Source organism: Bos grunniens, chromosome 21 (assembly GCF_055505025.1).
Source record: "Bos grunniens cultivar Pamir isolate PY7600 chromosome 21, Bosgru_T2T1.0, whole genome shotgun sequence".
Lineage (NCBI taxonomy): Eukaryota > Metazoa > Chordata > Mammalia > Artiodactyla > Bovidae > Bos > Bos grunniens.
This window is the reverse complement of record NC_141185.1, coordinates 3,388,138-3,400,256: the sequence shown is the minus strand read 5'-3', so window position 1 is coordinate 3,400,256 and position 12,119 is coordinate 3,388,138. Positions and strand designations below refer to the sequence as shown.

Sequence of the window (12,119 nt, the reverse complement as noted above, 5' to 3'; positions counted from 1 at the left end):
CTTGCTGTCCCCCAGATGCCAGTTATGTGGGGGTTTCTTGAGCAGAGGCTCTGTGCCACCAGCCATGTGTGGCGCTCTGAGGGCTGTGAAAATGAAAAAGCATGATGGATTCTGAGTCCACCCAGCCTTGAGGGGAGGGAGTGTGGGGGGCCCTTGGGGCAGGCCCTGTGGGGTGGGCCTGGACGGGTCCCCTTGGGCTGGTAGACGGGGCAGCGGCTCCTTCAGGAGGCCTGTTTGTGGGTGCCAGGGCCCGGCCAGCCATGGGGCCAGAAGGGGCTGCTGCTCGGGGAGGGCACAGGGGCAGGGGTGCCCTGCAGATGGCAGGGACCGCAGCCTGTGGTGTCAGCCAGGCGCACAGCTGGGTGGGCTCCAGGCCCCTGAGGCCGTCAGGCCGCACCGCCAGGCCCCGAGCTGGCAGTCTCGTGAAATGGGGTAGAAAACCAGCGCTGATGAAGATGGCAGAGCAAAGGATGGAGGACCTGTGGGGGAGCCCTCTCTCTGCTTCCGGTGCCCCCAGCGGAGAGGCGGGGACCAGGGCCATCAGCTCCCTCGGCACCATCCTTCGTCTCTCCTGTGAGCGCGTGGCGTTTTTGTTCAGCCCTCACTGGAGCGCGGCTGATTTGCGGCGTTGTGTTGGTGTCAGGTGTGCAGCAGGCTGAGTCCGTTATTCACATGTGCACTCTTGTTAAGCTTCTTTTCCCATATAGGCCGTTACGGAGTATGGAGCAGAGCTCTCGTGCTCAACAGCAGGAAGTTCTTATTAGTTACTTATTTTATATATAGTAGTGTGTATGGGTCCATCGCAGTTCCCCATACATCCTCCCTCCCTGTGCCCTTGGCAACTATACCTTTGTTTCCTACATCTGTGACTGTACTTCTGTTTTGTAACTGAGTTCACCTGTGCCCCTTTTCTAGCTCCCACGCGTAAGCAGCCCCGTAGGAAATCTGCCTTTCTCTGTGTGACTCCCTTCACTCGGTAGGCGGCCTCTAGGTCCATTCATGCTGCTGCAGAAGGCTTACTTTGGTCTCTTTATGGCTGAGTAATATCCCACTGTGTACATGTAGCACATCTTCCTGACCCACGGCTTCGGCGGCGGACACCTGGGTGGCGTCCGTGTCCTGGCTGTTGGAAGTGGCACCGCAGTGGACTTTGGCGTGCACGCATCCTTTTGAATCATGGTTTTCTCCAGGTATATGCCCAGGAGTGGGATTGCTGGATCGTATCGCAGCTCCAATTTTAGTTTTTTAAAGGAACCTCCACACTGCTCTCCATACTGCCTACACCAGTGTACATTCCCACTAACTGTGGGAGGGTTCCTTTCTCTCCACACTCTCTTCCAGCATTTGTTGTTCATAGGTTTTGACGATGGCCATTCTGACAGGTATGATGTGGTACCTCACAGTAGTTTTGATTTGCATTTCTCTCATAATTTGTGGTGTTGGGTATCTTTTCACGTGCTTTTTGACTGTCTGTATATCTTCAGAGTATGTGGTCTTACCACAACTAACTTAACAGCTATCGTCCAAATTCTTGGGACATCCAGTAGATGAAAAGCTCAGAGCCAGGTTGACAAGTACTGTATGTAACTGGATGCCAGGGAACACAGAACCCGTCACACTTCTAGTACATGTTCTTGAGGCTCAGAAGTATTTTATCTGCACTTGGCAATTACTATGAATACCTTCACCTGAGAGCAGTCACCCTGGGCCCCAAGTCAGGGCACACAGCGGCAGGACCTTTGGAGTCCTGGTTTGGGAACAGTCTATCACTGAGAACTTCACTCCTTAACCTCAGTGTCGTGTCTAGTCAGGATCTCAGTGTATAAAATAAATTCTAGGAAAGAGTAATGGCTTGTCCTGTAACACTGATGACTTGGAGTAAATAAAATGTGTTACTTATTGGTAATGATTAGTGATGAGTGTTTATCTTTTGAGAACATGGGACAGCAGCTTGAGGTGTTGATGGGCCTGAGCAGCCCCTTTGATTTGTAAACATCAGAGCATGTTGGTGGCTGTAATCTGGGTGCTTCCAGAAAGCGGGTGTGGCCCCTCCCCATCACCCACCCTGCAGCTGCTCTTTAAAGGGCACTTAAAACTAAGGAGCAGGCGGACACCCACACACACTCACACATGCACAAACACACACTTTCTGTCCTAGTCTTTGGAAGCACACCAAGATTATACATGTTTTTTTGGTTTTTTTTTTTTCAGCATTTCCAAATGATTTTTAAATCTTTAATTCCTTATTTACCCCATTTTATAAAACAGCATCCTTTTCTCTTTTTTCATTTTTGTGGTTTTGAATATGAATAAACCAAAACTCAAGGCTGCCTGTTGCTTTTCCTCATTGAAACGTTTGTTGCAGTGACTGCAGACTCACAGGCTCTGTAAGGAATCAGAGACCCTGCGCGGCTTACCCAGTCTCCCCAGTTGTGACTTTCCTCATAGTGATAGCACATGGTTACAACCGAGGCCTGTCTGCTTTCTATTTTTTAAAAAACTGTGGTAAAATACACATACGTAAGACTTCCCATCTGTGACATTCGGCACGTTCACATGTTGTGTGATCTCTGTCACTACACGTTACCGGGACAGTGTCATCGTCCCAGAGGGTGCGCTGTGCCCAGTGAAGGCCTCCTGCGCCCCAGCCCCCGACAGGCATGCATGTGCCTCTCTTCGTGTTCATGCCCCTCTCCTGGATGTTTCTGTAAAAGGAGTCACGCAACACGTGGCCTTCGCGATTGGCTTCTTGCACCGAGCATCCTCTTCTCGAGGCACATCCGTGCCTTATGGCTGTCAGCGCCTCCTCTGTCTCTGTTGCTGAATGCCCTCCATCGTGTGGTTCAGGCCACGCTCTGTCCCCTGCTCATCAGTGGGCGGACATTTGGGTTGTCTCCACTTCGGGGCTATTATGAAGAACGTTGCCGTGAACACTGGTGTAGCTCTTTGGGAACATCTGCTCCACTTCTCGAGGTGTGTATCTAGGAGTGGGATTTCTGGGTCCCGTGGGAATTCTGCGTTTACCCTTTGGAGGAACTACCTAAGTGTCTTCCACAGCAGCTGCGCCGTTTTACCTCCCCAGCAACATATATGGGAGTTCGTGTTTCTCCATATCCTTACTAATACTTTTTTAGCCATCCTATCAAGTGTGAAGTGAAACCTCATTGTGGTTTCACTTACATGTCCCTGGTGACTGATGACATTCAGCCCCTTTTCATGTCTTTGTTGGCCATCTGTACATCTTTGAAGAAAAGTCCACTCACGTCCTTTGCCCTTTTAAAACTTCAGTTATTTGCCTTTTTGTTGTTGGGTTTTATTTTTTTGTTGAATTTTAAGAGTTCTTTACTCTGGATACTAGACCCTTATCAGGAGAAATTTCTCCTATATGTTGGTTTTTTCACTTTCTTGATGGTGTTCTTTGATGTACAAAAATTTTTAATTTTGATGAAGTTCAGTTTATCTTTTTTGTTATTGGTGCCTATCTAAGAAACCATTATGAGATTTAGCCCTTACATTTATCTTTGATACGTTTCAGGTTATTTTTATATATGGTGTTAAGTGAGGCTCCAGCCTCATTCTGCTATGTGCTTGCTATCTAGTCATCCCAGCACCATTTGCTGAAGACTTCTTTTTACTAAATAATCTTGGCAACCTTGTCTAAAGTCACTTGACCATATAGATTTATTTCTGAATTCTCAATACTGTTCCATTGATTTACGTGTCTTTTCTTATGTATCACACTGTTTAATCACCATGGTTTTACAATAGTTTTGAAATTCCAAGTGTATTCTTTTCTTAATACTTAGTTCTGTCTGTCTGGCTGCATCAGGTCCTCATCGTCACACAGGATCTTGCGTTGAGGCACACAGACTAGGTGCCGCGTGTGGGCTCAGTAGCTCTGGCACGCGGGCTTAGTTGCTCCACACCACGTGGGATCCTAGTTCTCCAACCAGGATTGAATCTCTGTCTCCTGCAGTGCTAGGCAGATTCTTGCCTGGACTACCAGGGAAATCCCCAACTGTGTTCTTCTCCGAGATTGTTTTGGCTGTTCAGGGTCCCTTGCAATTGCATGCGAGTTTTCGGATCAGCTTTTCCTTTCTCTGAGAACGCTAGCTGGGGTTTCCGACAGGGACAGCATTGAGATGTGTAGATGGCTTTGAGTAGTACTGCCTTGCCTGCTTCTGCGCCATAGAGCAGCAGAGCGGTTTTTACAGAAGGCTGCAGCCCACGTCACCTGGAGAGCTGTTGTGAAAGGTCCCTGCACGAGTCCCAGGGATTCCAAGCTTTGAGAACCACTGTGGTCTTACTCATCTTCCTCGGGGCTCAGTAGGAGTGAGCCTCCCAGTTTGAGATGGCCAGCTCATGGGAGAGCAGTCTTCCCAGCCATCTCCTGTTCAGCCCCTCCTGGCTCTCTGGCTGTTTGACTGCGGGAGTCATGGGAGAGCAGGCTTCCCAGCCATCTCCTGTTCAGCCCCTCCTGGCTCTCTGGCTGTTTGACTGCGGGAGTCATGGGAGAGCAGGCTTCCCAGCCATCTCCTGTTCAGCCCCTCCTGGCTCTCTGGCTGTTTGACTGCGGGAGTCAGGTCACTGGAACTTGTGCTGGGCTGTGTTCGGGAGCTCCCGGGGCAGGTGGCAGGGAGTGCATGTGCTTCGTGGACTCTCCCTGGGCAGGTGTCTGTCTTCCCGCTGCTGCCTCCAGCTTAACCCCTGTTCTCCTGGAGGCGGGGGCAGTGTGCCCGTCGGACCTGCGCTGAGTCCTCCATTCAGCTGGGAGGCCCTCTTATTCATCGCGTCGTTTCTTGCCATCTGCCCTCAGATGTGTTTCCAAACCTCTGAACACCTCCAATCTCAGAGCCCTGGAGAGGCTGTCCACGTTCTGGTTCTCAACAGGCCGCTCACACCAGCCACCCAGAGAGTGGCCTTTGAGATGCCTCCCTGGGCGTCCTGGCTGTGGTGTGCAGGTAGGGCGAGGGGTGTTTGTTGAAGACACTTTTGTGGTTCAGTTGTTAAGCCATGTCCGACTCTTGGCAGCCCCATGGACTGCAGCACACCAGGCCTCCCTGTCCATCACCAACTCCCGGAGCTTGCTCAAACTCATGTCCATTAAGTTGGTGATGCCATCCAACAATCTCATCCTCTGTCATCCCCTTCTCCTCCTGCCTTCAGTCTTTCCCAGCATCAGGGTCTTTTCAAATGAGTCGGCTCTTCACATCTTTTCAAATGAGTCAACCAAAGTACTGGAGCTTCAGCTTCAGCACCAGTCCTTCCAATGAATATTCAGGGTTGATTTCCTTTAGGATTGACTGGTTTGACCTCCTTGCTGTCCAAGGGACTCTCAAGAGTTTTCTCCAGCCCTGCCCCAGCCAGTTTGTGGACGCTGGCACGCAGGGCGACGCAGGTGCTGCCTGCCCGCCTGGTGGGGGCACCTGGAATGGCCAAGCCACTGCCCGCACAGTGGGACCCCTGGCCGGGAGCACGCATTCTTCAAGAACAGGGGCGTGCAGAGGCACCTCAGCCTCCAGGATGTGTTCACGCGGGTGGCTGGGGAGCCTGAGAGGCCCCGAGTGCTGAGGTCACCTGTCGGGCGGCCAGCTGCTGCCAGGTGCTTGGCGCCCTGGAAGACTGTGAGCACCACCAGCATTCTCTGCACGGATACATCTGCTCCTTCTGCAGGCGGGCCTTCACCTCCGGTCACCTGCTGGACCCCCACGTCCTGGAGTGCCATGACCCGCCGTTCCAGATCCTGGCCGAGCACGGGACATGTCCCAGTGCCGGGTGGAGGGCTGCACAGAGGCGCTCGGGACAGCAGGGACCGGGAGGAGCACCTGGTGACGTGTCCCCTCACCCTGCAGACCCCCGCTTTGATAGACGGAGGAAAAGCAGAGGCCCAGCCCGCAGGTGTCCACAGAAGCCATGGGGGAGGACCGGGCGCCTCGGAAGGAGACACCATGGGAGTCTGCTCTGAGCACACAGAGGCCCACCCAGAACCTCCGAGAGAGAGGCGGGCCTACAGCCACAGGATGCCGTCACCATCTGTTCTGGTCAAGGTGCCGCAGGAGGATTTAAAGCGCCGGGAAGAGAAACAGGCAGCAGTGATGGCGGGGGCACTGCCAGGCTTCTCCTCTCGGCCCGCCGCCCTCCTTGTGCTGGGCCCCGTGATCGACCAACTGACCGAGGCCAGAGGCCATGGGGGAAGCCGTGGGGGACCCGCATATTCTGGGACAGGACCCCCTGTGTGGTGACTGGGGTGCGGGGAGCAGCCGCCACCCCTACTACGTCCTTAGACGCATGGAGTAAATGGTTTTCCCTAAGTGTTGTAAATGGCTTGCGACACCTGGAGTAATGGTTTTCATTTAAGGAGAAAAAAGCCTTCTCCAGCACCACAGTTTGAAAGCATCAATTCTCCAGCGTTCAGCCTTCTTTATGGTCCAACTCTCACATCTGTACATGACTACTGGGAAAACCATAGCTCTGACTAGACAGACGTTCATCGGCACAGCGATGTCTCTGCTTTTTAATGCACTGTCTGGGTTGGTCACTTTAACAGGAGAATGAAGAGGCAGGGAGGGAGCTTCATGGGGAGGCACTTGAGCAGGGTGGGCTCCAGCTAACCTTGCGGGCGAGGGGCAGGCCTGGAAGGAGACGGGCATGCTGCTGAGGACTGTCTGCCTGGCTCTCCAGGTGGTGGGGGCCCGGTCCCACACCTGGGCTGTGGGCCCACAGTGCCCTGGGAAGGCTGCTGACGGGCAGCGGGGCAGGGGCCAAGGGGTTCTGAGATAGTGCAGAGCAGTCCAGGGGGTCAGAGAGCCCGAGGGCGGAGGGCAGAGGGCTGGGGGAGGTGGGGGTGTTCCCCCCATCCCTCCTCCCGCCCTCCTCCCCAGCCCTCGCCCCCTCCCTTTCCCGGTCCCCTCACCCCAGCACAGCCTTCCCATCTGTCTCTCCGTGTTCTGCTCATCCACAACACGTGGCCCTGAAAGTCCGTGGCTTCTGACCGCAGCTGACAGCTGCTACCTCTCAGTAGTCTGGGTCTGGGGTGTGGGCAGAGTCCAGCGTGGACAGCTCCTCCCCCTCACCACAGTGGGGCCTCGGGGGCACGCGTTCTCTCCCTCCTCGGGACGTCCACACTGCAGGCTTCACGCCCCTCCAGGCCAGGCTCGGCCCTGCCTCCTCGATGCTGACGTCGCGTTCTTCTTTTGGTCCAAGAAGTGACAGATGGGGTTCCAGGGCTGGGCACAGACCCCTGTCCCAGTGGGACCGAGGAGCTCACGGCCCCACCTGACACGGGCAAGCAAAGGCCCTTTTACTGTTGACGTTCTCAACTGAGAGGGTTTAGGGTGTGCCTCAGCTCCCGGCCCCAGAGCTCTGATCGCATCTCACAGACAGAGTGCTGCGGACTGTGGTCGGCTCGTGCCCACAGCGGCCAGCTCGTGCCCACAGCAGCCGGCTCGGGGTTGCCCGGGTGTCAGTGGGCCTGGTACTCTCAGAGTGCCATGAGGATGCAGCCCCACCGTCTCCGCTCAGGCCTGCTCTGCAGCGTGAGCGTCCCCTCCCCGAGCCCTCTGTGGGATGGGGTATGGCGAGGGTCTCTGGCCGCCTCACTTGCCAGCTCTTGGCCCCTGCCATGCTCTTGGCAGCTCCGCACAGCCGGCCCGGCCCCATCGGCCTGACAAGTGGCAGAAGAGAGGGGCTTGGGGCGTGAATGAGGAGGCCCACCTCCCAGACCCCGCCTCAGCCTCCTCCCCAGACCACCGCCCTCTTAGATCGAGCTCCCAGCTGGAGTCACCTGCCTCCTGGCCAGAGGCCCTCTGTCCCAACACACTCGACAGCAAGTGCGTTTTTCAGTGACTTTTATCTAAGATTAAGCTTTCATTTTGAAATCTTTAAACCAACAGAAAACGTAGAGGCAGCGGACTTCCCTGCTGACCCAGTGGTTAAGACCACGCTCCCACTGCAGGGGCTGCAAGTTCGCTCCCTGGTCAGGGAAGTTCCATATGCAGCACAGTGCAGCCAAAAAAATAAAGCAAACCTAGGGGCAGGTACTGGTGAACTCTGATGGACTCACCCAGAGTCACGCCCACACGGGGCCATGTGTGCGCTCTCCAGGCGTGACGCTGTGAGTGCCCTCAGAGGCCAGACCCCCGCCACCTCCCTCCCCAGTGGCCCCCAATGTCTGTCCCCGCCTGCATGCAGCACACCCCCCTCCCCAGCCCTGGACCCAACGCGTCTCTGCTGGCAGCCCTCCCTTCTCATCACCCAGCCCACCGCTGGGCCCGGGACAGGCGGCCGCTGGAGAGTCAGGCTCCGTGTTTGGGAGGACGTCCCTTGGTCTGAGTCTGCCAGGCACCTCTGTCCCCGCAGGGCTGCCCCTGTGCCTGCTGCTCCCGCCGTGGCAGGCTGCCGTGGGCTGGGGGGGACTGCCCCCTGCGATCACACACCCCCATCTCCTTCCCTACTTCCAGCCTGCCGGGGTCACCTTGGTCAGCGTCCACTGCAGCCCCGACGACCAGATGCTGTGGGCCTTGGACAGCAGGTGGAACGTGCACGTCCGAGCTGGGATCACCGAGGAGATGCCAGTGGGGACTGACTGGGAGCATGTGCCAGGTAGCGGTGCCGGGCAGGCAGCGGCCACACGGGGCTCGTCAGACCGCTGACAGCAGGCGTCTACCCCATCGCCCCAGGGTGGGGACCCCGCCAGCAGAGCGCCGGCTCCTGGTCCCTGGGGTTCCTTGTGAGACAGTCATTTCTGGGGGCCTCTGGTCCGAGGCTCGCGGCCGTGCCTGCCCTGCCGACAGGGCGTCCTTCCCCGGGGCTCCTGCCCTGTGCCCAGGGGAGAGCAGGCTCTCGGGGAGGGTCGGCCCACCCCTTCTGCACCCCGGGTCCGAGGACAGTCACATGCCCTGTTTGCCTGCAGGGCTGCAGGCCTGCCAGCTGGCCCTGAGCGCCAGGACCGTGTGGGCCCGGTGCCCCAACGGGGACCTCGCCCGCCGGTTCGGCGTCACCGACAAGAACCCTGCCGGGGACTACTGGAAGAGGAGCCCGGGGAGCCTGGCGTGCGTCACAGGCAGGTGCTGGGCGCCGGGCCCCGTGGGTGGTGCGGGGCCTCGGGGCTGCTCCCACCAGGCCGGCTCTCCCAAACGAGACCTATCCCAGCATCACGCCCGAGGGGTGCCCAGCGCCTGGACCCTGCCAGGGTCTCCCAGGAAGACGGGCCACAGGCCCGCCCACTGGAAGGCCAAGGCGGCCGCGGTGCAGGTTGAGGGCTGCCTGGGGCCACCCCTAGGCAGTGCCTGCAGACGTGGAGCCCCGGCTGGGGAGTAACAGTGTGTGGCCGGCTCTCGTTCCCGCAGTGACCGCGTCAGATGAGCTGTGGGCAGTGGGCCCACCCGGCTACCTCCTCCAGCGGCTGACGAGGACGTTCAGCCACTCGCACGGGGCCCAGGGCAGCCACGCCACCACCCCGCACCCTGAGGACCTGGAGGACGAGTGGGAGGTCATCTGAAGGTGCCCCCGGGAGGGCAGACGCCGGCCCCGAGTGGGGACACAGTCGGCTTCAGCGTCACTCGCCCCAGACACACCTCGCCGGCCCCCGTCAGCCACGTCTAGCCAGGTCGGACGGCCCACTTTGCTTTCATCCGTGTTCGTCTGTGTCTCGTCCCAGAACCCACAGCCTCGGCCGAGGGTCCGAGCCGTCACGACGGCAGCAGGGCCTCTGGACTCCCGCGGAGGCCGTCCCGGGTGGGGCCGGCGGCTGCTGCGGTTGCATGCAATAGTCCCCGCTGCGCCGCCGCCGCCGCCGCCGCCTCAGCACCGGCCGCCCCCAGCCCGGGTCAGCGCTGCCCGCTCCCGCCGGGGCCGCCTCCATCACGGCGCCCTCACCTCCTCTCTGAGACGCGGTCCCGGCACACGTTCCCTGCGGACGCGCCGGATGGGAAGCCAGCTGTGCCGGGACGGGGCTACACGCACGCACATGGCACATGCACGCACGCACGCGCACACCGCCCCCCTCCACCCCCGACCCCGCCTTGGGGCCAGGCCCGCCCCGGCAGACACACAGCTCAGCTGGAACAATAAAGGCCGGTGGGCGAACGAAACCCGACGTGTGCGCGTGAATCCCAGGTGGCGGAGCGGCTGCGGTGGCGGAGCGGCCGCGGGGCCTGAGCCCCGCTGTGACGTAGGAACGTCTCAAGGACACAGCCCGCGCTGCTGGGGCATCGCAGAAACTCGGGCACCCTCAGAGGGTGAACCTCCTAGTGATTGCCTTTTCTGTTGTATTACAAACCTACCTGAGATACCTCATCTGAAATCCGATCTTACAAGTTTGAAATGTATTTTCTGGACCCAGTGGAAGGCCTCTCGCCCCTTCACGTGGTCTGTCCTGAGCCCGCGCTGTTCTCCGCTGCGTGTCCTCCCGGGCAGGGCAGCCTCCGTCAGCGGGCATCCACCTCGGGAGGCTAGATGCCCTCACAGGGCCACAGCTGGTGCCTGTGTGGTCCATGGCTGCGTGTGGCTACGTCAGACTTCAGTCCGTGGCCTCGCCCCGCGGGGCCCCCTCGCGTCCCCCAGCTCTGAGAGGCAGCCCCCGCCTCCCGGCGGGAGTCCTGCCGAGGTGCTTTTTTAGCCTGCCCTTGGCGTGGGGCCCTGTCACTCGAAGCCTATTTTCTACTAGGCAAGTGTGTCCAAGAGCCCCTGGGCCACAGGTGAAAAGCGGTAAGATGCGCTCTGTGACGGGACCCAGCCAGCCAGGAGGACGAGAAGCCGCAGTGCCCGCCTGCACCTCACCCCTCACCCCGACAGAGCGCTTCACGCGTGCCAACAGCGGAGGCCCCTGTCCCGCGCCCGCTGTGCCTTGCCCGGCTCCTCTCCCCGCTTGGCAGAGCTCTGCTGAACCCGCGGGACTTCAGTGGATACTTTGCAGTGACTTGTAGCTTCAGTGCTTTGTACAAGTTTCCTTTCTGGTTTCTCAGTTGTGCTTTGAGACAGTGCAATAAACTCGACCTCTCCCCCACCCACCCAGTCCAGTCTGACGTCTGAAGGGGAAAAGCTGCCCTGAGTGGCAGTCGTGCAGGCTGCTCCCACCCATGCCACCGGGACTCTGCTGCTGGTGTTCCTGGCCCAGCCCCCCCGCCAGGAGGGTGTGCCCGGGGGTGGTCCTGGGGGAATGTCACTCCAGAGGTGCCCCTGGGGGCAAGACCACGGGCCTAGTCTCCACCCACGACCCAAAACCAGATACCAGAAGTGCCCGGGTGGAAACCAACACGTGGAGAAAGATCGTGTTCACAACACAGCAGGCCAGCCAGCCGCGTGCCAGCAACCCGAATGAGACACGTCAGATTCGGTCAAGACCTGGCCAGGCTTTATGGAAGACTTCTGTGAAAGCTTGACCGGGAAGGCGTGGCTGATGTTGCCGAGGGTAAGCCACAGACACCATGCAAAGACATCAGTCCTCTCCAAGGCATTTACGGCTTTCTCTCCATTTGTCAAACTCCCCACTGGGGTTCTTTCTGTTGGGGGAGGCAGGGAAGACTCCATAAAATAACGTTTGTGCCCACAGATGTGCTCCGAGGGTCTCCCAGCTCACTGGGGCTCCAGTGAGACCCAGCGAGGGGAAGTAAGTTGCTCAAAGCGGCAGAGCGCGCTGGGACTGGACCCAGCTCCAGGGGCTCCAGGCCTGTGCTGGGAAGAAACAGGTGGGCAGTGCTGAGTGATGACGGGCCAAATGAAGCAGGCCGTGGGTGGGAGGGCAGTGACATCAGCGGCCCAGCAAGGACCATGGGGAGTTAGCCAAATGGAGGGGGAGGCGACTGCGAGCTGGCGTGGCCCTCAACCAAACCGCTCCGGTGAAGCAGATACCAAGTGGACGAGAGAACCTTAAAACTAGGGGGCAAAGGACAGTAACTGACTTCTGGATGGCAAGCGCTTTCTAAACCCCAAAGTGGTGGGAAAAGTCAGAGGAAAATAGTATATTATTTCCTCAATTGATTTCCTCAAATTATAACATCTTATACATAAAAAAAAAAAAAACATAAAAGGGGAAACAATTGCAGCAAGTCAGAGGAACAGCTGAGACGTACCTGTGGACAGAGGCGAAAGGGCACTGCCTTAAGAGCCCCCAGGGTGCA

The 12,119-nt window shown here is 58.0% G+C and overlaps 1 protein-coding gene across 15 annotated transcripts in view; it reads left to right on the top strand.

Moving 5' to 3' along the window:
* The window catches only part of TECPR2 (tectonin beta-propeller repeat containing 2), a 99,583-nt gene extending 88,578 nt beyond the window's left edge, over positions 1-11,005 (top strand). For 8 of the 15 annotated variants that reach the window (XM_086362826.1, XM_086362827.1, XM_086362822.1 and 5 more), the window contains 4 exons: positions 5,853-6,047; positions 8,460-8,601; positions 8,912-9,061; positions 9,348-11,005. In XM_086362826.1, coding sequence (XP_086218952.1) covers positions 5,853-6,047; positions 8,460-8,601; positions 8,912-9,061; positions 9,348-9,499 — 639 coding nt within the window. In that variant the 3' untranslated portion in view covers positions 9,500-11,005. The other 7 variants (XM_086362832.1, XM_086362834.1, XM_086362829.1 and 4 more) reach the window with 4 other exon arrangements.
* The last annotated feature ends 1,114 nt before the right edge of the window (positions 11,006-12,119 follow it).